Here is a 27,318-nt window from a genome sequence, read left to right on the forward strand (position 1 = left end):
TTCGCCCTCCTAAAATCTAGGGCCACCACCTGACTGCTTTTCACAGACCTGCATTTGCTTATTGGCTTAAGCTTCTATTTGATCCTAGAAAAAACACCAGCAGACTCGCCTTATCCCTGAAGAAGGGTGCCTGTGCCCAAAAGCTTGCAAAGAACAATTTTTCCAACTATTCAATTAGTCTAATAAAAGATACCACATCTATCCAAATAACCTTGTATGCCACAATATTTTTCAACAGGTTGCCCTGGGCTGGGGGCCATGGAAGCCTTTTAAGAGTGCCATGTAATATTTGCACTATAAGGTATGCAAACACCTGGGCTAAGTACACAGATTCAGGAGGTTAAATCAGGTTCAAAATGGTCACCCAATTTAACCTTAGCTTGTCCCAGTGCTGACCTTATACTTACAGACCTGTTCTCTGTGAACAGCAATCAGTCTAAACCTGTAACTGTACAGAAGTTCCATGCACACTGTAACAGGGTAGGGTACCTAGGTGTGGCCGTGTTACCCCCCAGCTCCTTAATCGTGCCAGTCCTTCACCCTACAAGCACCCTCATTCTCGCCCGCCATGTCTGTTGGTATAATAAATATAGGGAGGCTGCCCTTGAGCTTCAGTTTTGGACACATTCAGGCTAGATCCTAGTAACCCTGTTGTGTTTACCCCCCTTTGACGTCCCGCTTCACTGTGGATGGTTTCTGAGTCTCTCAGCCTTATGGGCCATGTGCATGGCTCCAACCACCCCTTTACCACGCCCCAAGCCTTGCAGATGATACACACACACAAACCAGTCTAAAAACTGCAGAACCTGATTTAAGATAAACCTAGATCTATGTAGTATCAGATTCATTCAGTTTAGGTCAAACCGATGCATGGAACCTCAGTCCACTTCCCCTGTGCAGCCCCAGGGCTGGGAAAACCCAGCCACTGGCACCAGCCCTGGGGCTGCTCTCTTCACTATTTTTTGCACCTCCCTGCCCCTTGCTGCCACCGCAGTCAGTGCTTTAATCTCCATCCTACAAGCTGCTTAGGGTGCGGTTGTTTTTATCAGCATTCACTGCTGCTGAAGCAGAGCAAGTATGTCCCAGTGGGGTGGAGGGACAGAGAGGGATGGGGGTGTAGGCTTGCTGGGGGGGGGACCAGACCCTGCCCCCCCCATGGATCGTGCCTCCCCTCCCACCCTGCACAGGTCATGCCTGTCTCCCCAATCCTACCTGTGGGTCAGTCCTGCTCCCCCCCTACTTCACCCGTGGGTCATGCCTGTCCCCTCACCCCATCCCTGTGATCACACCTGCTCTCCCTATCCCCCATGGGTCGCACCTGCTCCTCCCACTCCACCTATGGGTTGCGCCTGCCCCTCCTGCGACACCTGTGAGTCATACCTGCCCCCTCCACCAAACCCATGGGTCACGCCTCCTCCCCCATCCACTGGTGGACCCCCAATCCTCTCCAGTCTGCTGGACCCCCAACCCCTGGCTAGCCCCCTTCCCAGTCTGGCTTACCTGATATCAAGCATCCATTTTTAATCAATTTAACATGCCCCCGAATGTCTGTACTTAAATTTTACAGTTTAAATAGGGAGGGACATGTTTTCCAGTTCAACTTTGCCTCATTTTTTATTCATATCCATGATTTTTTGGAGGGCAAACAATTGTGAGTGGAATTGGGTATTGTAGTTGTTTGCCATGTAGGTGCCAAAGGCAGCCCTTTGATCCCAAGGGCCTGCCCTTTGTGTACATTTAAAGCTCTCTTTACATGGTGCCTCTTTGCTTTGGTGCCTGACGTGTCAGGGACTTGAACCCCAACTTCCCAGGTTCGTTGTCTGACCGCAAGAGATAGGCAACACCAGCAAGGTTTTATTTTAAAGCTCTTTATTGAAGCATGCGTACAACAACAGAGTAGCCTGTCTCCTTCAAGAACCAGCCCCCCTTGATAACAAGTAAGCAAGTTTATATAGACAGTTTTGCGTTACAGATTCTACACTTAATTAACTTAACCTTTATGGTTAGTTAAAAACTTCTAGTGTGCATAACAAGATACGCGCGCAGGTGGGAATTTTCCACTGTGAAAGAAAACAAGATATTAGGTCAGTGTAAGAAAACTCCTAATTAGTTTAAACTGGTTTTTTTGCTACATGCTTGTTTTGAAATGCTAACTAATAGGGAGGAGGTTACATTTGTGTTTTTGAAGTGTTAAGTTTGCTTTGTAGATAACTTTTACACTATTATTTATGGTCTTGTTAGTTAATTTCTACAGCTACACAATAATAGGCTTTGAGCAGTTTTTACACATAAGCATTTTTCTTATCATCACACATGCAACTTTCTTTTCAGCACTGTTACTTCTGCTAGTGGGTTCAAGGTAGGTTCAGTTTGTACCATCCCTGTTTATCAGCTTACATTTCAAATGTCATACTGCATAGAGAGAGCTCATGATTATCCTGTTTGTGGCCTTTTAGCAGTATTTTTTTTTTGTGGGCTTTTGGGCCTGCTCTCAAACATCATATATATCACATGGTTGCCTCACTGCCCCCCCCCCCGCTACAACACTGATATGTTGGCATGTGTCTGTATGCTCTGTTTATTAACAAACATTATCAGCATTCACATTTTAAATTGCAAATTTCAGATCTGATCAACCATGATGCACTCCTTTACCCTCTTCCTGTGCTGCCTTTCGAATTTGCCTAGGTGCTAAAAGTTGTACCCAAAAATGGGCCTATAGCAGCTCAAGTACAGATAGGAAATATTGTGTTAGGAAGGAAGATGTGGGTCTTAGTATGGTACTTTATATCTACTATCACATTAATTAACTTCCCTATCCCTTGATTATAGATATCTAAATATTAATTCAAAACATATTACTGGTATATATGCCAAAAATATGCAGATATCTTTCCTACAGCTGATGTTTATGCACTGAATATTTTTTTAATTTTCCAAAAATGTTTAATATTTGCCCTCAAGTTCAGGGCTCATACAACCATAGGAAAATCATGCTGATTCACTAGTACAAAGCAAGGATTCACTGCAGTTGTACCAATGTAACTTTTCCTAATATGGGTTCAACTACTCAACTACTGCATTTCAGGGCATGAAAACAGGCTCCATCCCCAAGACAGCTCTGCCCCCTACCTCCAAAGTTAATTCTTTTATGGACCCAGGGAAAGAAATGCCTCTCAATTAAATATTGATTTGATTTATGTCACCTTCCCCAGCAAAGGCTCAGGGAATCTTACTGTAGGAAAACAGAATCACTTTTAAAACAGAAGAATGAATAACAGAACAAAACAACTTAAAGAGCAACTGGAGTACTACCATAAAACAGAGTCACACCCAACACTGTCCTAGCCAACCTTTCTTTGCTAAATGCCTATCCATATAGGAAGGTCTTATAAATACTTCCAGAAGATGTCTGGCCTTGGGCTGTGGCAGGTCTCAAAAAGGAGGGCATTTCAGAGCTGAGGAGCCACTTTTGAGAGTGATCTCCCATGTGTTTTGGCTACATGGATATGGCATAGATGCATATATCTGCTAGCTCTGCAAACATCTGATTTGGAGCTTTGTCCAAGATAAGATGTGCAGGATGGAAAAGAAAAAGGGTGACATATGGCTGGGGAGATTTGGTGATATGAATATGCAGATATGACAATAACACAAATCTTTACAGCAGCAGTGCTCAATCTTCTGGCTGCAGATGAGTTGGATCAGGCCCTGTGCTGCCTCCATCTATCCCCACACACCTGGATTGGGCCCCAGGGCCCTGCACCGCCTTCACATACTGGGATTGGGCCGTGTGTGCCAGGATCGGGTCCTGGGGTCCCACACTGTGCCACCCTGGTGTACCACTGCCCCATATGCCTGATCCAGCATGCAGGGCCATGCTATCCAACCCATGGGGCTCCCCATAAGTCCAGAAATTTGGCAGCAGGGGAGAAGTGTCACTGCTCCCCCACTACCAGATTTTCAGACCTGTGGGAATCTCTGCTGGCCAGACGACCCTGTACCAGGGGCTGGACCTGGCCCATGGGCTGGGGCTTGAGAACTCCTATTCCACAATCATGAGGCTTTCCCGTAGGTAGTGCTTCAATAACCCCACTGATACAATGCCCATCCAGGTCAATGTAAAACTTCCTATGACATAACATGGCAGCTGGACCTGACTGTGCAACTGTGCCCTTGTCTACACAGGAAGGTTTTTTACATATAGCCCAGGGAAGCATTTCTCGAACTAGTATAAACGTATCCCTGAAAGTGCCTGTCAAACTTCCGGCGTACAGTAGAGGATGGAATAGGGAAGCAGGAGGAAAAGAAAAATAATAACAAATAAATAAATAATACAATAATAATAAAATAAATAATAATAAATAAATGAATAAAAAATGAAGACCAGAGTTTCTCTTGGTTGCAGTGTAGAATCACAGGGGTACATAGTAGAAGAGCAACTTTAAAAAAGGATACGTGACACCAAAATATTTAAGAGCTATAAAGCCAGGTTGTAGATTTAAAGCATGATAATGTCCTTTAGTAGAGACTTTCTTTAGTTTAGCATAAACTGTTTATTCTTAAGTAACACAAACCAAAGCAAAAAAGGGCTTTTTGTTTATATTATAGGCTTTTTATTTAATATAATATTTAAAATATTTTAGTAATTTATTTATTAGATACAGGGTGATTTTAAATGCCCATCTGAGACTCTGTGTGCCCTAATACATTAATTAGATAAAACAATGTAATCTCAGTAGCATTAAAAGAGGAATTCAGCCAGCTGCCTGCACAAACTTTCTGCTCTTTCAGTCACTGTAGGAAGCAAACGCTCAGCAAACCCCCTGTCAAACAGATGTCTCATACCAGAATAAGAGTGCACATGGGTGATTAGGCTGTTATACTGGTTTCAGTTCAGACCTTAGGGTATCCTGAAAAACTTTCCTAAGTTGCAGAAATCTGTGTCAGAAGCTTTTCTGACTATCAGTCCCACAGAGAGCAGAGAACCGTGATTTTTTGGGAAAAAAATAAATAACAATTTTGGCCTGAATTTTAGCTGGGCATTATCTTAGCCTTCTATATTGCAGGTGGATATAATGGCTGCTACAGCTGCATCCATTTATGGGCCTAATTATCTGGTTATGCCTGTAAATCAGGCAGCAGGGCTTCTAAATGGGTGTAATTGTGCTCTTAGGCTATTTGTGAAAATGTGGGTATTTAACACATTTTATTGTAATGTTTAAAAATGTAACAGCTTGAAATGTCCTTTTTGTCTGTTTATTGTCGCATGAATAGTGCATGAAGCCATTAATTTGACAGTTCAAGAGAAGCAGAAGCCCACTCTACTGGCTTGTGATATAACATTGTACTTTCCTTATCTGCACCCTGTAAACCCTAGCAATGTTTCCTTAAAACTACATCTGGGGTCAATAATTTGGTTTGTAAATCCCATGGCCACACTTACATCTCCTGTTTGCACCATTGCAGAAATTTCTTAGTACTCTGTACAGATATTATGGACTACCCTCCATGGCCTGCTTTTGATGCACAGCTGTGGCATACTGTGGCATCTTGGTGTTCTGAGCCTTGCATTCACATATTTGTATTGGGGGCTGGACCCAAAGATCTGTAAGGTCCCTTCCAGCCCCTAACTATGAAACTATGAAACCAATTTCCTCAGTAACTGAGTGTCCATTATGACAATGAATCCTTGGGGAATGTGATAGCTACTGCAGTTGGGCTATAAAGCACACAGAGGTATATGTACATAGCCATTAAGTGTTTAAATGGGAATGGGGCATATTTAATGCTCGGCTGAATATCTGTTTGATGTCTCTGCTTTTCTTTTGCTTGAATACAGGGCTTTCAGTCATTTTCAAAATGCCAGAGAAGTGGCACAGAGGAACCGCCAAAAGGTTAGACCAGCAGAGGTGAGCCCACAAGAGGTGATTCTGAGGACAAATAGCACTATTCTGAAACAAGATGTAGTCAAGAGGATAGCAGAAGATGAAGTAAACATCAAGGAGAAGCAAAAAGAGGGCAAGAATACAAGACCAACATCCAATGAGAAACCAGCCAAGGAGAATGGTGTAGCAGGAGCTCCCAATGATAAGCCTATCAAGGATAATGGTGTACCAGCAGCATCCAGTGACGAGCCAGCCAAGGATAATGGTGTACCAGCAACACCCAATGACAAACTAGCCAAGGATAATGGTGTACCAGCAGCACCCAATGACAAGCCAGCCAAGGGTAATGGTGTACCAGCAGCACCCAATGACAAGCCAGCCAAGGATAATGGTGTACCAGCAGCGCCCAATAACGAGCCAGCCAAGGATAATGGTGTACCAGCAGTGCCCAATGACAAGCCAGCCAAAGATAATGGTGTACCAGCAGTGCCCAATGACAAGCCATTCAAGGAAAATGGTGTACCAGCAGTGCCCAATGACAAGCCAGCCAAGGATAATGGTGTACCAGCAGCACCCAATGACAAGCCAGCCAATGAAAAGAGCATAGCCCAAAACCAGGCAAAAATGGAAGTGGCCCCCATGTCAGCTAAGCCTGGTGCTGTGAGACCTGTGACACATGGCCAGGGTCACCCCAACTCTGCAGCGCAGAAGCCAGCTGTTCCCACAGGCCCGCGGGTCAAGAGTCAGGTTCCTGCAGCGACAGAAAAGAAAAGGCTGAAGGCTGCTGATTTCAAGTCTGAGCCCCAGTGGGATTTTGAGGACCAGTATGTCCTGGACAGTTCATCTCCACCATTGGTAAGCTCTGTCTTGTAATTACACCTCATGGTTGGCCTTCACATTTTGGTCTCATAAGTCACATAGCTAATTAGCCTCTCCCCTGAAAGGCAGCCAGTACAGCAACTTGGAGGGTTCAAAATGGTGGAGGAACTGGGGTTTGTGGAGAAAATATCGTTTCTTGGAGCCAAAATTTGCTTTCACTTTGCCCGCCTGCATACCTACAGACACGGAGGCCTCTACAACAAGCCTTTGTTTAAAATCAGTGTAATGGTATATATAGCCAATGATGAAGACGGGCAAGAGTAGATTTTCACAAATCTTTGCCAGCACAACCTTGGGAAAAGGCTTTGACATAGAAGCAAATTGTGTCCATTTAGGAGGAACAAAAGTTCAGTGAAAAGTTTATTCTTCCTCCCTCTTCTATCCCCACCTCCAATGTTTTGCAGATGGATTACTGCTTTCTCCTCCCATTTGTCCCAGTTAAATAGCTTAAAGCTATTGGCAGCTCTACTTTAAGTTCAGAGCTGAATTCACAAGGGAATGGTGAGTTAGATCTCTTTGCCTGGTCTGAATCTGGATTTGAAAGGGAGCATTTGCATTCTTAGAAGAAATAAGTGACTGAGTTAGCTCCAGGGCTGATTGCATTTGCAATTAGGCTTTTCCCAGAGAGCCATTATCAAGGCTAGATGAAGCACACTTGGTCTTGTCCCTGCCTTGCAGTTGCTGGAAATACCATGGGGAGGTTTCTCCTGAGGCAGTACATAAAACCCATGAGCCAACATACCAAACTACTGAGGAATTGGCAAAATATAAAGGTTTCCTGGAGCTCTCTCTGTGTCTGGTCTGCCACCATTAGGACTTTTAAATAACTTCTGCTTTTCCATCTATTCTTTACTCACATCTATATAGGAAGCAAATTCTTCGCAAACCCCGTCGAACAGATGTTATATACCAGAATAAGAGTGCACGTGGGGGGTTAGATTTATACTGGTTTCAGTTCAGACCTTAGGGTATCTTGAAAAACTTTCCTAAGTAGGGGAAGTCTGTGTCAAAAGCCTTCCTGACTACTTCTTAACAGCTCTTCTAGCTTCCCACTTCCTGCCAACTCACAAAGTCATTTATTCCCAGCTGGTGAAATATGAGGGGGTTCCCTTCACACCTCTTCCTCTGTCAATTCTGGAATGGACCTTGGGCAATCATCTAGTTCAGTGATTCTCAGCCAGGGTGCCACGGTATCCTGGGGTGCCTTGAGATCCTTTCAGATGTACCATGGGGTGTCACACAGTGTTAGCACTGTGGGGTTTACAAACAGGATTCACAAGATAAACCCAGAGATTTCAAATAGAAATCCAGAGTTATGGACTTTCTGAGTTCTCTGCAACAGAAAAACTGCTCTATTATTTTTCTGTAGTCAAAAGAAGAGTCAAAACTAAGAGCAGACATTTTTGACGCGTGCCTCAAATCTATCTAGGGTGCCTTGAATTTATCCAGGGGCACCTTGGATTTAAAAAGCTTGAGAACTACCGATCTAGTCCAACCCTGTGCTTTGTGGTAGTCAGTGATACTTAGACTATCCCCAACAGATGCTTGTCCATCCTATTTTTAACAATCTCCAATGAACGCGATTCCACAACGTGCCTCTGTAGCATGTCCCAGTGTTTCAATGCTCATACGGTTAAAGAGTGTTTATATCCAATCTCCATCTTCTCTGTGGCAAATTAAGCAGAATCTTCTTGTTCTTCTCCCAGCACTGCTGGAGAACAGTTGGTTCCTGCAGTGTTGGCCTTTCATATATCTCAGTTCTCTGATTTCTAGACTAAAGAAACCCAATTCCTTCAGCCTTTGCTCATGAATCATGGCCAAGTTCAGTGCACTGCCAGTGAGAATATTCAAAGGAGGCCAGTGACTGGCTATCATGGACTTGCCTATATTGCAATGGTGGTGGGTCCTGATGGGGACAAGCCCAAGAATGCGCCGTTTCACCATGCTGGCTGACACTCCCCAAACTGGGAAGTTCACCCATGAGGCTCACCTCAGCTCATCTCCAGTGGCTACTCACAGGCATGCTGGAGACCGATGTCTTGAGAGCAGACCAGAAGAACAAGCCTGGACTAACCTCACTGGTATACTTGAAGGCTTGGAGTGTGCCTGTGGGCATAAGTTGGATGGGGCATGCTCAGGACCATCCTTGCAGAGATCTGTGACCACTGTGGTGTGGACAAGTCCTCTTGGGTGTGTGCTGATTATTACTTACATTATAGACACAGGAAAATGACAGGAAAGGAGATAGATTTTGGATAATAATCTATTATGTGTCTGTGTGCTCTGCAGATCCTCTTTTAGCAACACGCTTTGTAGTTCCACAGGGTGTGGGTGTGTCCAATAGAAAAATGCTGGATAAAAGCAAGGCTTTTGATTGCTGTGATTGTGACTTATAAACGGGCTGGGTCAATAAAATTTCCTAGTATAATTAAACCATCATTTTCAGCCTAGCTAAATAAAATGCTTTGGCGCTGTTGAGCAATTGAGAGAGGCATAGCTATTTGCAAGCAGGAGGTCAAAACTTCTTCTCGCATATAACAAGTTGTTATTAAACAGATCTGTAAAAGTATCTTTTGAACCACAATTAGAAATAAGCAAATGATCATAGCACATATTTTATTACAAAGATATGCTTTGTTTTCTATTTGTTGGGCTATCAGGTTAGGCCTTGTCTGTGTGGAAGTGTTACATTAGTGACATTAGTGTTACATTAGTGAAAGCTCAGTGTCACGGCGCGGGGTCCTAGGGGTGGCCGTGATCTCCCCTAGTGCCCCCTACCATGCCAAGTTCATGTTAAAACACCCTCGTTCTCGCCCGCCATGTCTTTGATGTTATGTATTTATAAGGAAGGCTGCCTTTTGTCCCCTTGGACACGGTGCTTTGATGTTTCCTGGCCCCTGTTCTGTTGTGTGACTCTGTGCACCCCGGCCTTGTGGGCTATGCGTGGCTCCAACCTCCCCTTTACCACGCCCCAAGCCTTGCTGATGTACCGGACGCTGTTTGGTCTGTTTCTCTCTCTGCAGCCCACAGGCGCTCTGGCTTGTCTCGTGACCTTGCGCCCTAACAGGCACTCGGGAATCGATGCCCCCTTTGCTTCGGGGTCCCTGTCGCCCCCTTTGCTCTGGGGCACTTATCGTGTTGCGCCCTCTCTGTTGCCAGGGTCTGTGCACCCCGAGTGCTGCGCCCTCTCTGACGCCAGGGTCCCCACGCTACCGTGGAGCCCTTATGAGGCCTTCTCCAACCCCTAATAGCCTCACCCGGTCCTCCAGTCTAAACAGTAAACAGAAACTCAAGCCTCTTGGCTACAACATAAATTCAAACCATCTGGCTATAACCATATTCAAGTCCGTGACAGGGTTTCTCCCTCTCTCACCCATCCCAAGTGCCCGAGTATCGTGGCCTCTTCCTTCTCGTTACTCTGGCAAAGTTCCCACCCCTATGGCTGCTGGTAGGGAACTGACTCCCTGGCCTCCGCCTAGGTTTATATATATATCAGGCCCTGCCCCCTTCCGGTCAGCTGACCAACAGCGGTTGCTCCAGCAATCAGCACCCGTGCCTCTTTATAGGAGCTCTTTATAGGTGCTCTGTGACACTCAGGTGTGAATTAAGTTGATATCACTTATACCTGCACACCCATAAAACTTGCCCAAGTAAACAAGATAGTAACATTTTCTGAGGGGTGGAAGTTTTGGGAAATTTCTTCCAGTGCTATTTTTATTTTGGCACCTTGAGTGGATAGTTCTAATGGGAGATTTGGGTCCTGAGATCAATAGTATACAGCCTAACCTTTCAAAAAATCGTAAGGAAGGCTGATTATAGGCATGAAAAATAACACAAAAACAGTGCTTTACCAGAAGAGGAAGCGCATTAGTCCAACCCAGCTCCCTAGCATCTGTATAGATTAGTGTACTTCAGCAGGGCTTTTTGGCACTTTTATCTAAAATTCATTGAATCAGCTATTAGATAAAAGCACCAAAAAACGCCACTGAAATGCCCAATCTATACTGATGTTGGGCAAGCTGTGTCAAACTAATGCAATGCCTCTTCTGGGATGAGTGGTACTTGGCACAAGGGTGCACCAAGATTAAAGTAAAGCACTAGGTTGGTTTTTTTTCACGTCTGTAAGCAGCCATGGTCTTGAAATGAGGAGACTTTTAAAGATCATATGATTTTTAAAGAGCATTTTGTCTTATTCTTCATTTGTTTTCTAGCTTTTTTTTGAGCCTCGGTTCTTATTTTCAAAGCCATGAGGACTAGAAACTTATTGAAAATGAAAGCAGAGTTGCACATGACTCCAGGAGCAGGAGCTTTAAGAAAAGCAGCACATCTATCTAGCAAGATTCTCCAAAAGGTTGTCTGAGTTGACGACACTCCATAGTGTAGTTTGTACCATGCCGCTGATTAGAATCGTGTTTCTACTGTCAGCGTGAGTTCAGAATTTGTTTTTGCCTGCTCTTCTCTAAAACTGGCAGTTTCTGTGAATGTTTCTGCTGGAAATCTCTTTGTTAGAATTCATGTAGAAAGCAAACACAAAAGGGCAGCAAATCCTGCTGAAACCTGTTTGGTGTTTGATTCTAGCAAACATTTAACAAGGCTTTTGATGCTATCCTCCTTAGCTTCTCATTAGCAAATTAGAGAAATGTGATCTAGATAAAGTCACCATGACAGGGTGCAGAACCAGTTGGAAAACCTCAGTCTGACAATAGATGGCAGCGGCTTACTGGCATGGTGAGAGGTCATTTCAAGTGGGGTCTGACAGTTCAGTCTTGAGCCCAGTTGTATTCAGTATGTTTAGTAATGATTGGGAGAATACGCTTAGAAAACTTGTGACTGACCCACTCTTTCATTCTTGATAAATACGGTCAGAAATCTCCATGATCCAGTACCAAAAAACCAAAACCAAATGCAAAGTATTTAGGAAGGAGAAATGAAAAACACAGAAGATTGGGGTAGGGTGGGGAGAGGTAAGTCCTTGAATGGGTGAGGTGAAGAGGTTGTAGAAGGCTGGGCAGAGGAAGTTCATAAGGACAGGTCAGATAGACGATAGACAGCTCGAAGGTTTGGTTAAGGAGGTGTTGCCTAGAGGACTGGACTGGGACCCAGCTAACCTGTTCCTATTCCTGACTCTGCCTCTGATCTGTGTGACCCTGAGTGAGTTACTTCCCTTTTGTTTCTCTTCCCAACCCTTTGCTGTTTAGTCTGCCAAGCTCTTGGGCACAGTGGCTTTCAGGTTTCTAGGCACTACTCTAATAGTAACAGTGGTCCAGGCATATGACCAAGAGCCAGCAACTCCTGAATTCTGGTGCTGTGGCCTTAGGCAAGTTATTTGGCCTTTTGCTGTACTGAGATATTTGTACTTCCCCATCCTTTCTACTATGGTTTTGGTGGCAGTGGTGTCCATTGTTCATGTGGATGGACTTCAAGCATTTACCAGCATTGCAAGCCCCGTGTTGTTTAAGCCTGCTTGGAGTCCTCAGAGTCCTGGCCTGCTTTTATACGTGTTGGCTGGTGTGACTTGCCCTCTGCACTTCGGAGGAGCAAGGCTAATAAAGTGGACTGATAAAGGATCTTGGACTAGGTTTTATCACATCAATATTTGCCTTTTGGTTTTAAGGTAAATAATGGCTTGTCATCACTCTTGCCTGTATAGCAGACATGGTTCTTCGGGTCAGTCTGATATCTTTTATTAGACCAACTTAAATTGTTGGGGAAAAAAATTTTAAGCAACAATTTTTTCCAACAATTTAAGTTGGTCTAATAAAAGATATCAGATTCACCCAAAGAACCTTGTCTGTCTATGTCCTTAGCCCAACATGGCTACAACCTACACCCCTCTTGCCTCTATAGCAGGGGTGGGCAATTATTTCGGGCAGAGGGCCGCTTACTGAGTTTTGGCAAGTCAATGAGGGCTGCGTGACAGGCAGCCAAGGGCAGATAAATATTAATTTTCAAAAATTTTGAGGGGGGGAGCTGCAGGCCAGATAGAATGGCTTCGTGGGCCGCATTTTGCCCACTCCTGCTCTATAGCATTCCACCAGGATGTGAAGTGATGATAACTGCTCAGTGTGACTAAGTCACTTAGCAAATACTTTACTGAGTCACAAAGAGAAACATTGCTCCAAAAGCTATGCAAACTGCTTTCTAATCCTTTTGCTGGGCGAGTAAATTGCTCTTATGAGACAGTTAAGTTTGCAAGTCAGCATGAACTGAGTTACTGTAGGAGGATCTGCCAAATGCACTTGGCCTTTGGGAAAAGATATGCACCCGGATTTCCATGCTCCGGCATGGAGAGAGATAGCAAAGTGTGCTTAGGGAGAGAACCACAGCTGGGGAATACAGGGGACTCCTAGATGAAATATATAAGCCCTGCAATTTTGGATGATCAGCGTCACCAATTTGGTACCTTCCTATAGACACAGTAAGGAGTACAGGCTGTCTGTTAGGTCATTGTAACTTAAGGACAGGATACTACTGTTCAGTTTGAACATGGCTCCAGGGGGCTTTGCTTTTCTCAAGCTACAAACATCTGGATGCAAACATTTTTCTGGAGATGGTGATGATAGTGTAGTGACCTTCATCAAGACAAATACATTAACTGTGCCCCCATTGCAGTCATTTTGCCCTCTGAACCAATACATCCACCTTTAGCAAGGGAGAGCAGAGGCTTGCAGAACAGCCCAAAACAAATGTCCCTGAAGAGCATTTTGCAGAGTTGAGTTAAGGAAACCAATATACAGCAGTTTAGAACAGGAAGTGAGCATCATTTTACTCAGCTACAATTACACAGGGAATTTCAGTCTACAAAAGATAATTCCTTAAGTTGGATTTTGGCCAGGACCCTGGGGAGAAACACCTCTAGAGTCTTACAAAAAGCGGGACAGGATTAATAATGAACATATATCTGGACACCACATTTCAATCTCATCCCAAATTTGCTCTTTGATCCCACAATTCTGCATGGGTTCAAAGAGTGACTCAAAGAGAAACTGCTGCCTTCTAACTCACCATCTACTCCACATCTCATATTGTTGGTCTTTCCCCTGGAAACATCCCACGTGTATATTAGCTCACTATGGCCCTGGATTCATTTATGAGATACAACGAGTTCAGGGCTTAGGAAGAGGAAATTACTCTGTTACTCAAGAAACACAAGCTATGTTCCAAGTTAAATGTTACACACTGCGGTATACAGGCATCCCACATTGTTTTCTTTTTACTGCCTGGAGTAAAAAGCAAATAAAGTGAAGTGTGCCCTTGTCCAGGTTGTGTCTGTAAACACCAGGTTCCTCTAGTGGGGGGGATAATGACAAGTCTGCCAATCTAAGGCAGTGGTTCTCAGCCACATTAGATTCAAGCCCTCCCTTGAAAAACGCTAGCTCTTAGATTTCACACATTTTTTGATTACAGAAAAATAATAGAGTAATTCTTCTGTTACACAGAACTCAGAAAGACCACAGCAGGTCAGAATGCTTTTGACACTCTGGATTCCTATTTGAAATTTCTGGGTTTATCTTGTGAATCGTGTTAGTGTTTGCACACCTAACTGTGCTACTATTGCGCAGCACCCCGTGGCTCCCCAAGGTGCTGCAGCACTCTGGTTGAGAATCATTGATCTAAGCACTGGAATGTAGGAAATTTAGGCTTTGTCAATGCATCATCATGTTTAGAGGCTGAATCTTGGGATTGGGAGCATGAACCCTGACAGCATAGGCTAGACCAGCTCTCCTAGGGAGAACCTGCATCAGATTTAGCCACTGTGGCTAAGTACAGGAATTCAAAAAGCCCAAGCCTGAATTGATTCAATCTTTGCAGGTTAGTCTAACCTGCATAGATCGAACCAACAAGCAAGTGAATAGACATTCACTTTTGATTCCGGAAATGCAGGCACATGCCTGCAAGTGGACAGAGCCAGAAGCTGGGGGGCACTAGAGTGAACCCTCCCTTCCCTTCTGCAGTGGCTGGGCTGGAGGGAAGCTGAGCTTGCGGGGCGGGCAGGCCTCAGCAGGCCTAAGTATGATTCGGGAGAGATTTAAGCTCCCACCCTGGCTGGAGGGACCCCAGCCAGGGTATACCTAGAGGTGGGGAGGAGGGGAAGCAGCCCTTGACAGGCTTTTGTGGGGGGAAGGAGTGTGGCCAGCCACCAGCCCCCAGGTCAGACTCTGGCCTGGCATGGCCCCCTGAGGTGAAGGGGGCAGGGCAGGGGTGACGTGTAGGGGGTGCATGCAGGTGCACGTTCATCCATAGAGTATGGCTGTGCACCCCCTGCAAAAAGGTGCCACTGACACTGTCAGCGGTGCCTGCAGGAGGTTGCTGCTGACCACCCCACCACTGCCACTGCTGGCGGTGTCTGCGGGTGGTCCACGATTGCCGCTGGCCACTGCCACTGCTGCTGGCGGCGCTTGTGGGTGGTCGCTGACCTCTGGTTGGTGCTTGCCAACCCCCTGCTGCCAACAGTGCTGGCGGCATCTGTGGGAGCTCCCAGTGTACCGCTGCCGCGTTCCAACCACCGCTACACTCCCACCACCACCAGCGAAGCCGTGCCCCCCCCAGCCACTGAGGGCATGTGCTGTTCATGGGGCAGGGAGGTGATTTATTCCTCCCTCCCTCCCCTCTCCCTCCAAGGGACCCCAGCTGGGGTCTGTCTGGCCAGGGGTGAATGGCAGAGGTGGTGGCAGGGGTGGGGGGTGGCCACCAGAGAGCAGCCCTGCTCTCTGGAGCAGACAGCCCAGCCCAGGGCAGCAGAGCATGCTGGGATGCTGGGGGACTATGATTTAACTTGAACCAGAAAGGGGTCTGAGACAGAAGTTCTATAAACCGGTTTGACTTCAGTCAGTTAAGTCTGATACTACATTCAACCAGGTTTATCTTAAACTAGTTTTGGCCATTTTGAAACTGGTTTATGTGCACTGAACTTTTGTGCGCTGTGATGATGGACTCATAAGAGAGGTGACTGTAGCAGTGCTTTGCCTTTCATCTGCCCTGTGTCTCTGTTGCTTTGATATAGTGCCTTAAAAAGAAATATCTGGGGCTACCAGATCATTCACCTTTGTCTACAGCTTTCAGAACTCTTCAGGAAACTTGCTTATGAGCAGAGCATGTGAAACTTGTTCCTGGAGTCTGTGAGAGAGGAGCTGCCCCAATGCCTGCCATACACAGTGGGCCACATTCTGACCTCAGTGGAAGAGTTTCTCAGTATTTTACTGATGCAGCTGAAATAAGTGAGTTCTCGCCACCCCTTGAAGTCAGGCTTCAGCGCTCCAGTTTAACGTGGTTTAATATTTGCCTTGCTCAGGGAGGCTGATCTTGTTGCAGTTGAAGGAAGAGGCAGGGCTGAACTTCAGGAAATTTAGATTCTACTTCTAACTCTCTTTGTGAGCTTGGGCAGGTCACTTGGCTTCTCAGATCTTTAAAATGAGGCTACTGCCCCTTCCTTTCTCCCACTCCTTTGTCCGGCTCCTCTGATTAGAGTGTAAGCTCTTTGGGGCTGTCAGTGTGTGCATGCCTATTATCCTCAGGATGAAAAATTCAAGACACACAGAACTGTCTGGGCAGCCTCCCAGTCCAGTTTCTGTTTGGTGAATGGGGCACATGGAGAGATGTATAATAAACATGAACTAGTGGATTATACACACGCACACTGTGGTTTATTGATCCACCTCAGGGTAGCTCTGAAGCCTGCCTGGTATGTCTGTGCTTCCTCAAGAGCTTTTTAAAGCCTGGCCATATGTTTGTACCATTCACAGTCAAGAATGCGTTATAATGATTTGACTGGTTATTTGTAAGGTGCCTTTGAGTACAATTCCAAGAGGGGCTTCGACAGCTATCCTGCAAGACATTAAGGCTCCATTTTCCAGGCACTCTTGGAAAGCATTTTGCACAGTTGAATTAATCCTTTCAATCAATGCCACAGTGTCAGAAATGCATACTCTTTTGTGCTGCAATGAGCTTTGACTAAGCTTTCAAGCTTTAGCGATTTGGAGCTGCATGCAGTCTTTGGTGGTTAAAGCTGATTCCATGCAGCGATGTCTTTTGGTAGTTTCCTACCACCAGTCATTGTTGGCTCCACTGAACTGACCACAGTGCAGCCTCACAGGCAGTTGGGCCTGACTGGGTCTGCTAAAGTGCAGGTGCATGAAAGCCAAATAAAAGCAAGGACTCAATTTACTGCAAAAGGGGAATCAAAGTGGAAATTGCCTGTCTCCAGGTGGAGGTGAGTCCCAGTGTTGGAGATAGGATGTCACGTCTTCCCTTTCTAATACCACATTTAGAGAGAGAGACTGTAAAATCTTTAGGATGGAGGAATCATTTTTTGGTTCTGTGTATGTACAGCACTTAGCACAATGGTGTCCTGGCTCATAAGTGCAGCTCTGAGGGTGGCTATACACGTGCTCTAGGGTGGGAGGGGGAGGGCATTTTAATTAGAGCAGCTCTTGGGAGCCACTCTAATTAAAGCACCTCAGTGTCTTGCATATTCAGCATTCCACATTTCAAAATGGGAGCAGGGGTGCTTTAACTAAAGTTCATTCAATGAGCTTTAGTTAAAGTGCCCTGCCACCATTTTGAAACGTGGGACACTGAATACACAAGACGCTGCAGCACACTGGAGCATAGGTGCCAACTCCATTGGTGCTCCGGGGCTCAAGCACCCACCAAAAAAATATTGCATGTCCTCAGCACCCATGGAACCACTTGTGCAGATGTTAAAAAAACAAAAAAAAAGTGCTTTATCACAAGAAGTGGTGCATTACTTCAACCTGGCTCTGCAGTGTCTGTAGAGATTGGGTGCTTCAGTGGCGCTTTTTGGTGCTTTTAGCTAAAGCTGATTCAATCAGCTATTAGATAAAAATGCCAAAACCCTCCCACTAAGGCACCTGATCTTTACAGATGCTGCAGAGCTGGATAGAAGTAATGCCCTGCCTCTTCTGGGCATGCGTGGGGGCTCGGCATAGGAATGCACCATTAAAAGTAAAGTGCCATTTCTTTTGGGGTTTGTCTTTTTTTTAATGTCTGCAAGCACCCACTAGCAAAAAACCAAGACAGCACCTATGTGCTGGAGCGTTCTAATCAGAACACTCCAGCAGACTCAATTAATTGAGTCTGTTCTAATATGTTCTAATTAGAGTGTGTTGGAGCACATGTATAGGTGCCCTGAGATGCTTGAATACAAAGCCTCGTCATAGAAGGAGAGAAGGCCTCTGAGGCTGGAAACTGGTGTCTATGGAGTGTGGTCACCTGTGCCGAGATATGTTACAGCCCGGCTGATTGTGCTCCAGGGACATCTATAGACATGCCCTGACTTGTGGTGCATCTGCAAGCAGGGGAAAACTCTGGTCCTCACCTCCACATTTGCAGGCACATGGGAGAAAATCCCTTTGCAAGTGCAGAGGGGGGGACTTGCACAGGGGTCCCTCCTCCACTTTCCCTCCTGTGCAGGAACCCCAACTTGCAGACACACATCCTAAAGCCCTGAAGTCCCTGGAGGGCTGCGTCTGGGTCAGTGGGAGAGTGAGGCAGGTGCTCCCAAGGCTTGAGGGGGCCAATCCCAACCCTCAAGCCCATGGAGGCCCTGCCCCGAGGAAGGCTGGAGACCTGGTGCTTCACACTGCCTGAGCTCTTCTACAGTAAACGAAGAGACAGGAGCTGAAACAAAGCAGCCCAATTTAATACTACCTTCTGCAGCGGTCACAAATTTGAGCACTTGTGGTGTGACGGAAGACGTAGCATCTGTTTGCCTTCACTTTGTGCCAAGATAAACATTTCTATGGTAGCACAAAGATGATGCGTGTTTCCACCCTGAGTTCCTTCATAAGCCCGGGGCACAAGCGGTCACATGCTTAGTTTGCTTTCCAGGCCAGTCCAGCCGCAGGATGACACCAAAGCTACAGGTTTGCACGGCCATTGATGAACTCAGTTCCTGCTCATTGTCCACCCAGACAGGTGTGGGTGCAGATTGGAGGTGCACTTTTCCCTGTGATGTTTAATCTGGGCTAAATTCAGAACTGCCAGGATGCAGCAAGGTAGTGCCTGGGGCTGTTGGGGTTCGGTGGGGGGTAGAAAATTCAGGGAGAACAGCGAGAAAGTGTCACATCTGTACAAATCTTTAGAGTATTGCACTGAGTGGTGGGTGGCACATTCTCTGCATACACATGCTCCCAGGCTGTGAATTCGGTAAGTCTGATCAGCTGCTACATCACGGACTATGATGCCCTTTCCTAATGGCAAGAGCAAATGCCACTGGCTTGGCCGTGTACGGTGTTAGTCTCACACCTGCCACTAATTGCAGCTGCCAATCCAGTTTGATATAGTTACTAAATTAATATTTGGTGTGCAAATATTGATCTTCTTTGAGTTATCTTCTGTGAGTCTTGCAATCCTGACTGATTTTATAGCAAATAATTCTATCTACTAGATATGGTTTTCCATAGTTTTCCTCAGGAATGGTCAGATGTGAGTCACAAAAGACAGGTAGAGAACCTTACCCTAATAACATCAGTTAGACTGATATGGCTTAATCAGGTTTGATTAGAATAACAATCAATGGCCATTTAGCTTCCTTGTTAGTTATTTAAATATTTACAGGGTGGGTATTATTCAAGTAGATTCAATATTTTTATGAGCATTCACTGAAAATGTGAACCATTCCTTTGCAGCCTATGCCCTATGGGCTATCATCAGCTCATCCGCTGGTTATTCTTTATTAACGTTGTATGTGAACTCATCTGAGTTGCATAGTATAGTTTCTTCTCTCTGTCTGAATTATCTTACACATTAAAATAACAAGTAGCAAATAATGAATAATACGTTCACTAAAATGCATTTAATTCCTGTGGGTCACAAGCATTTTCATAGGTACAGGCTGTTTATCTGAATATTTAGGAATGACTAATACCATGCTCCAGATCTCCATTTATATGCTAAAATATTTACAAATCAGGATGTAATTTTTACATATTCCCCCATTTCTACTGAATGAATGAGAAGCTGTTTTTAAATGTTTAGTCAAACAGTGTCTTGCCATAGTTTGCCTCATGCCCTCGCATTCAGTAACCAACAGTGGCAAACATGTTTTAGGCTAGATATCAGGAAAAACTTTACGGTAAGGGTGGTTAAAATTTGGAATGGGCTTCCAAGGGAGGCGGTGCTCTCCCCTACCTTGGGGGTCTTTAAGAGAAGGCTGAATAGGCATCTGGCTGGGGTCATCTGACCCCAACGCTCTTTCCTGCCCAGGACAGGGGGTCGGACTTGATGATCTGTTGAGGTCCCTTCCAACCCTAGCATCTATGAAATCTGTGAAGAAACCATGCATGCGTACATGCAGGAGGGAAGGAGCCAAGCTCCAGTAAAGTCTGGGCCAAGGTTAAACCGGGGTATAACTGGCATCAAGAGGCATCTGGATTTATTTCAGGGAGGGATCCTGAGGAAACATAGTCAGGAAGGGTTATGGTGAAACAAGAAGGTGCTGGGTATGTGCAATGGTGCCTGCCTTGTCCAACACTTCATGTCAATACAACCCTCTTTTTCTTCTACCAGAGCTGCCCCACTTCAGTGAAGGTCCAAGCTGCCAAGTCTGACTGGCTGAAGAACATTTTCCTGCCCAACATCACACTCTTCATTGACAGGGTACACTTCAGTGACAGCGAGTGGGAGCGCCTGGAGCATTTTGCACCTCCGTTTGGTTTTATGGAGCTGAATTACTCATGTGAGTCCTTTTGGGGGTTGTTGGAGGGAGCTGGGAATGACAGATGTGTCCCCTAGAGCTCACTGCTCACCCTTCTCCCCCTAGAGCTGGAGGGATTGGGCTCTCAAGCAAGGACACATCTGTAATAGGCTACAATGGTTTCTCCAGGGTTGGGGCATCTTCCACCTCTGTCAGTGCCTTGAGCACTACATCAGTTTCCAATTTTGTGTTGTTCCTGAGTCATGGGACCTGATTCAATCTTTGTTGCTCTGTTACCACACCAGTGAAGTCAAGGGAACTTCAAAGAAGGAGCAACTCAATGGTGATTCGGGGAACATGGTGTTCTCTTTCTATTGCAAAGCCCTTTTGGTGCTTATATTAGCTGAGAGACTTTGGAGGCAAATAGCTCTAGAAGTTTGCAAAAATGCAGGGTTACTTATACCAGGAGTCAAATGGGGAATAGCTAGCAGAGAGATTTTATCCAGTCCATGAAGGTGGGACAGTGGCAGCAAGGGGGATTGGTGATAATGGGAATCAGCAGTGGGAGGAAAACAGTAGAGGTAGTGGCTGGGCTGGGACCAAGCTGCGTTAATTTGGCCCTCTATTGCTAAAAGTTTGCTGACCCCTGACTCATACCAAAGAGAAAATCAGCTATAGGCATGCTAACTCAAATAACCATAGCATGGGCTGTCATAAGCCGAGCACAGAGAAGGGCAATTAGACATTTCCCTTCATGATATGTAGGAATAGAGGACTGGAAGGGGCCTCTTAGGCCACAGAGTCCAGTTCCCTTAATTCATGGGCAACCATACACTCCCAAATTCCTAACAGTCATCCACTCCAGTCCCTCCCACAGTACAACCATGAAGCACATTACAAAACCAATACTCTCCTACAATGTGAAGGGGACGCAAGGGTGACAGTGTATTTCAAGGTGGTAAGAGGGTTTCTTCTGAGAGATCCAAAATTCGAAGTGTATTCCAAGGTAGGAGAAGGGTTTCTTCTAACTCATCAGGTATGTCCACTCTTAGAGGTGGAATAACAGACTAGATGGACCACAAGTTAGCTTTCATATAACAATTACCCTGCACTCTATTCCCAGCCCAAAAGCACTCAGCAAATGCACTAATCCTCTGTTGACTCTGTGTTTGTGTTGCAGTGGTGAAGGAGGTCTTAACACTCCTGCCGCCCAACCCTTCCCAGCAGATCCTCCTAGCCAACAATAGCAGCCAGATACCAAGGTGCATCAGCTGTGCTGTGGTGGGGAACGGGGGAATATTAAACAATTCTGGAATGGGCAAGGAGATTGACTCCCACGATTATGTGTTCCGGTAAGAGCAGCCGCTTATTTTCTTTTCTCCATCTTGTATTTTCTTCTAGAGATCTCGGTTGATCTGACATATTTGTTTCTCAGTCCTTGCTACCAACATTTGAGTAGTACCTCCACTGAGAGCATCCCCACGAACACCCCTGAACCATCTTTAAATACGTTTTCTGATCATTGCTAATGCCCTGCAAAGCCCAAAGCTAAATAATATATCAGTCAGTTTAAACAAATCTTTGTCATTGAGGATCCAGGGTGGAAATTTCACAAGGACAGGCTTTCTTGTGCTCTCCCTAGAACTTAATTCTAGCTAGAGCAAACAACTGCAGCTGTGCTACTTTGCCACTTATAATACCACACTGGGACCCAGAAGTGAAGACATGATTAGTGAAAACGGGAGGGAAAACAAGCCAAACTCAAAGAGCAGGAAATGGTTCTGAGCCTCAAGGCCTAGTCTGTCTGGGTTCATTCCCAGATCAAGCTAGAGATGAGTCCAGAGAGGGACTCATATTGTTCACATTCAACTGAAGCTTTGACTAAAGGTTTTGACTGGTTCTTTTTTTATCCTACCAGGCCTGATGTGAACTTGACCTCATGTGAGTGCCTGGGATTAAACCAGTTACCCTCTAACTTTGCATTTCTGTTTGCTTTCCGGAGCCAGGGTGAGTGGGGCGATGATCAAAGGCTATGAGAAAGACGTGGGAACAAAAACGTCTTTCTATGGATTCACATCCTACTCCTTGGTGGTCTCTCTCGTAACACTGGGGAGTATGGGCTTCAAGAAGATCCCAATGGGAAAAGTAAGTCAGGCACATGACTTCAGCACATACACCCAGGTGCTGCTTTGCCTGTGGTCTCGATTTCTGATCCTGACCCGTGTGGGTCAGCAATAGCATCAGAGGATAGGTCTTCACTGCAGAGTTTTCCCAGATCTGGGCACCTGGGTCTGGGTCTTAAGACCTGGGTTAGCCTCACTCATCAATAATCAGCGATCAAATCATACCCAGGTGGTTGCATCCATGCTGCTGCTGCACTAATTCAGGGGTGACACTAGGACTGACAGGGGCATGTCCCATGTTTCCTAGTGCTGCCCTAAGCTATGCCACTCTGTGAATTGTTTATAAGTGGATTATAGGAAGACTTGTCTGGCCTTTTCAGGACCCTATGATGAAGTAATGCATGCAGTCAAGTAATGCCCTTCACTTCGGAGGAGGCCATGAATCCAGTAAGAACTATGATTGGATCCAGCTGTTGGCATCAATGCAATTCACTTCTGTCCTATATCACTCCAACTTTGAGGCTGGCAGCAGTCTTGTGCTGTGATTTTGCCAGCTGTCCCTAGCTAAAGCTAAAATGGGTTGAGTTACCATTTAAGTAGAAATTCATCCTGGAGCACATACATCCTGTAGAGAAATGGTATTGGGAGACCCTCTTCCCTCTGGGTCAGCCCTGATCTTGCATGGTGCAGAAAGCAGTGTGATGTTGGATGCCTTTGGAAGGAGTCATCAGACTGATGCCCTGACTGATTTGCAGTCCTTAAACATTCAGTGGTACATTTTTTGGAAAGAACTAGGCTTTACAGCCAATGTCCTGACCAGATTACCTTCTGTATAGCAACTGTTCTGCCTGCAATTTCAATCAGCAATTATAGTTTTCATTTCCTATCCTAAAGTACTGTGGCTTGCGTGTTGTTACAGGCTGCTAAACAGCTGCTGTGAATCATCTCAGAGGTGCATGATTGTGCTCAGAGCGGCTTTTTGGGCTCTTGTGAAACAGAAGATGGTGTTCAGGTGTGAGATCACATAATTCTGGTGCTCTTCATTCTCTGCGGCATGGCTGGGTGCCTGGGGAAAATCCTGGGGAAGCTGTCAATGCTGGGTTTGGAAGCTGGCTGCGGATCTACCTGGCAGATCAATCTAATCTCATTATCTAACCTGTTCCAGGGGTTTTCAACCTGGGGGTCATGAAGGAAGTCTTAGGGTGTCATGACAAGCCTGCTCTACCCATGTGGCTAAATGGGAGGGGGAACTGGAGAGGTGTGAGGTGAGTTCTTGGAGGGAGGGGAGGTCCTGTGGTGAAAAAGGTTGAGAACCTCTGATCTAATCCTTTTGCATATGTATATCTTTTCCCTCCCTCACTTGCCTGTCTTTCCATGAATGTATCACTACTGAGGCCTTGGAGCTCAGGCTTGTGTCAGTCCCTCACACCCTGAGAAAAACAAACAGGATTGCAACCAGGAAGTACCTATTTGCAAGCTACTTAACTATTCTCCATTTGGACAGTGCCCTGCCCTGTGTCCATGGACTAACTAACAACAGTAAACTCTGGATCTCTGCCCAAGAAACCCAGTGAAGCAGGCAGAGCATCTTCTTTCTATTAATAATTAATGCCCATCTCCTTTAGACGCCAGCTACTAACACTTCCTTTATGGGTTTCCTAGGACATCAGATACATTCACTTCCTGGAGGGCGAGAGGGATTTTGAGTGGCTCAAGGCTCTCCTGTTGAACAGGGACGTCAGGAAGGGATTTCTGGACCAATATGGGTAACACAACCTGTTGCCACCTTTGTACAGTAAGATCTGACCTCCCTGCAGCTTCCCCTTTCCTTTGCATGAAGCTTCACCAAAGCCAAGCCCCCTGTGATCACTGCACTTCACATGCCATTTTTCACAAGGGGAGGAGATGCTACTATTTCAGCATCACGGCACTAGGAGGGGCTACCTTCTGCCCCTCCCTGTTCCTGGGAGAAGTCGCAGTTGTCAGCTCCTCTGGCACCCTTGCATGCTGCTGTGGTGACTGGCTGGTCCATGCCATCCTGGAAGTGGCTGCATTTCAGTGCTGGGTATGTGAACACTATTGCCTGTCAACAGTAACTTGCAAAATATTTTGTGACTGCTCTGGGCAAAAAGTGCAGAGACCACCTAGGTGTTACCACAGCACCATATAAAAAGAGAATAAGAATAATCTATTAAGTGGTTTTGATTTTGTTTTTATGTGGTGTTGTGGTAGCATCTAGGGTGTCTGCCTGGCATGACCTAGCTTCTGTACCACCCACAAGATAACTGTGTTAGGGTAACACTTCACCCAAGCTTATATCCTGCTTCTCTCCAGTATTAAGTAATCTGGGTGGAGGGGCATGCTAATGTGGCTCTGTGGGTTCCAGTACCTGAACAGGCTCGCTGTGCTGTGTGTATGTTAGGGCTGTGCGAAACAGCACTGTTCCATTTCACCTTGAGTTTCGATGGCTTGATGAAACAGTGTTCCGTTTCGAATTTCATTTAGATTCGAAGCAGCTGTTCTGTTCCATTCCTTCGAAACAGAAACACTTCCCCTTTCGCTGGGGACAAGGAGTCAGCCCAGCTGACTCCCCACCCCCAGTGTGATCTAGTGCAGGGAATGGGAAGTCAACCTAGCTGGGCTGACTCCCGCCCCCAGCACGATCTAGCACCTGGGGTGGGGAGTCAACCCAGCTGGGCTGAGGAGTCTCCTGCCAGATCTTGTGCCGGGAATGGGAAGTCAGCCCAGCTGGACCTGACTTCCCATCCCCAGTGCTATGGTCGAAATGTTTCGACTAGCCTTGTTTGTTTCGAGGCTATTTCGATCGCCTTTTGTTTTGCTTCAGTTTTGCTGTTTTGACCTCGAAATGAGTCAAAACAGTATTGAATGAAACGGACGGCCAAATTTTGCGCAGCCCTAGTGTGCATGCCCCTAGCAGCCCTGATGACTGATGGAAACTACATTATTCTAAGTCCTGTGCACACAGAATGAAAAGGCAATGCCTGCAGTCAGAAGATACACAAGCAGATGATGAAGGCTTCATGTTATTCTTGGATGTGCTCCAGAATAATTTAATATTTCTCTTGTTTCTTTTGACTCTGACCAACCAGCACGAAAGGGCTGACTATTTGTACAAAGTGATATGTGCACTGAGTGGTTTGAGTTCATGCAAAGCTGGAGTCTGTTTCCCTTTCCTTCTCTTCTGTAGGCGCAGGCCTCGGGACAAATTCAGTGATGATTTTAACCTGGGCCAGTATCTGGTGATCCATCCTGACTTCCTCAGATATGTGAAAAACAGGTCAGTAGTGTGGCTTCTGTGCTAACTAGTTATTTCCCATGCCGTTATTTCAGCCATTCCAGCGTGACTTGCCCACTTTTGTCCCTTGTACACTCACGATGGAGGGGTGGGGTGTGGGTGGGATTTTCCCTGTGCAGAAAATCCATGCAAGGCCTAGGGTAGGCAGTACTTCAGCAGGACTTTGGTGGGACATAGATCTAGTTTGCTGTCTCTCTGAACAAGGGCAGTTTTCATCCTCAGGAAGCTGAGGGATCAAAATGTGATAACTGCAAGCTGCTTTGTCTTGCTGAGAAGAGTATAGAAGTAACCAAAACCTCGCAGCCTGATCGGTGTGGATGGCCTCCTCCCACCCATACAGAACTCCACTGCGGCCACATTGCAGATTGGGGCTGACCTGTCTGTCCAGTCTGATATCCTGCCTGTTACAGTGGCCAATACAGATAACTTAGCGGAAGGTATTATAACCCCCTTTTGCCTGAATCACAAGACTAGATCATTATTTACTCCTACCTTTATTATTGCAGGAAAAGGGCCTTCACTGCCTTTTTCCCCATTTGAAATGTGTTGCCTTTCCATTGCACAGAGCCCAGTGCATTTCAGATTATCAGAAAGGATAATCCAGGCAGCATTGACATCTAGATGTTTGTAGCCCCCAGGGAGAGTTTGTGAAGAACAGAAATAGGCAGGCAGGCTGAACCATCCTAGGTGCAGAGAGTTCATCTTCTCCTTTTGTCTCTATGCAGGTTTTTAAGATCCGAAACTCTGAATATGCCCTACTGGCGAATCTACAGACCCACCACCGGGGCTTTCCTGTTGCTGACTGCCCTCCATCTCTGTGACCGGGTAAGGGCTCCACACTGACTTCCTTGCTGGCTGTGGGCAAGTCACTTAGGCTCTTGCTCTGAACCCATGCAGAAGGCACTCCCCTATTGACCCAGCAGTGAATGGCTACTTTGCTTTTAGGCTGGGGAATCAAATGTGCCTGAATAGGATGCGCAGCATATTATTCCCTTGTGTGCTGTCGGCACTGCTATGCTTTAACCATGTCAGCCCAACAAGCTGCTTGGAGTTGGGATGGACCTCAGCTTTCCTTCCGAGCACTATGAAAAATGAAGGATGCTTTTCTTTTTGCTCCAGTTTCCTTATTTGTAAAGTGGAGATAGGAAATCGTAGCTAGCTCTCAGAAGTGTGGTGAGGAGATGCACACAATGGAGGTTTTGACTCAGTGCAAACAGAGAAAGAATATCAGGATTTGGCCTGATAATAATAAGTGGCATAGATACTTGTTGTTCCTTCTCTTTGAGGAACACAGTCCTAGATTCAAGAGGAAGATTAAAGTTGGTGATCAAGTGAATGCTTCTGATCACATTGGCTCATGTGGGATTCCCTAGAAAAGGCTCTCTTAGACTACGTCTGCACCCTGTTCTCAGCATGTCACACCAAGCATGCTCTGAAGCCTACCCCACTCATTCA

The 27,318-nt window shown here is 45.8% G+C and overlaps 1 protein-coding gene across 1 annotated transcript in view; it reads left to right on the forward strand.

The window, feature by feature from the left end:
* Nucleotides 1–27,318, forward strand: part of ST6GALNAC1 (ST6 N-acetylgalactosaminide alpha-2,6-sialyltransferase 1) — a 40,065-nt gene that overhangs the window by 6,600 nt on the left and 6,147 nt on the right. Inside the window, exons 2-8 of the mRNA XM_019502993.1 lie at nucleotides 5,843–6,743; nucleotides 20,298–20,466; nucleotides 21,605–21,776; nucleotides 22,431–22,569; nucleotides 24,210–24,313; nucleotides 25,756–25,845; nucleotides 26,589–26,688. Coding sequence (XP_019358538.1) covers nucleotides 5,843–6,743; nucleotides 20,298–20,466; nucleotides 21,605–21,776; nucleotides 22,431–22,569; nucleotides 24,210–24,313; nucleotides 25,756–25,845; nucleotides 26,589–26,688 — 1,675 coding nt within the window. The remainder of the gene's footprint in view (nucleotides 1–5,842; nucleotides 6,744–20,297; nucleotides 20,467–21,604; nucleotides 21,777–22,430; nucleotides 22,570–24,209; nucleotides 24,314–25,755; nucleotides 25,846–26,588; nucleotides 26,689–27,318) is intronic.

Source organism: Gavialis gangeticus, unplaced genomic scaffold, assembly GCF_001723915.1.
Source record: "Gavialis gangeticus isolate Ggan-Ray unplaced genomic scaffold, GavGan_comp1, whole genome shotgun sequence".
NCBI lineage: Eukaryota > Metazoa > Chordata > Crocodylia > Gavialidae > Gavialis > Gavialis gangeticus.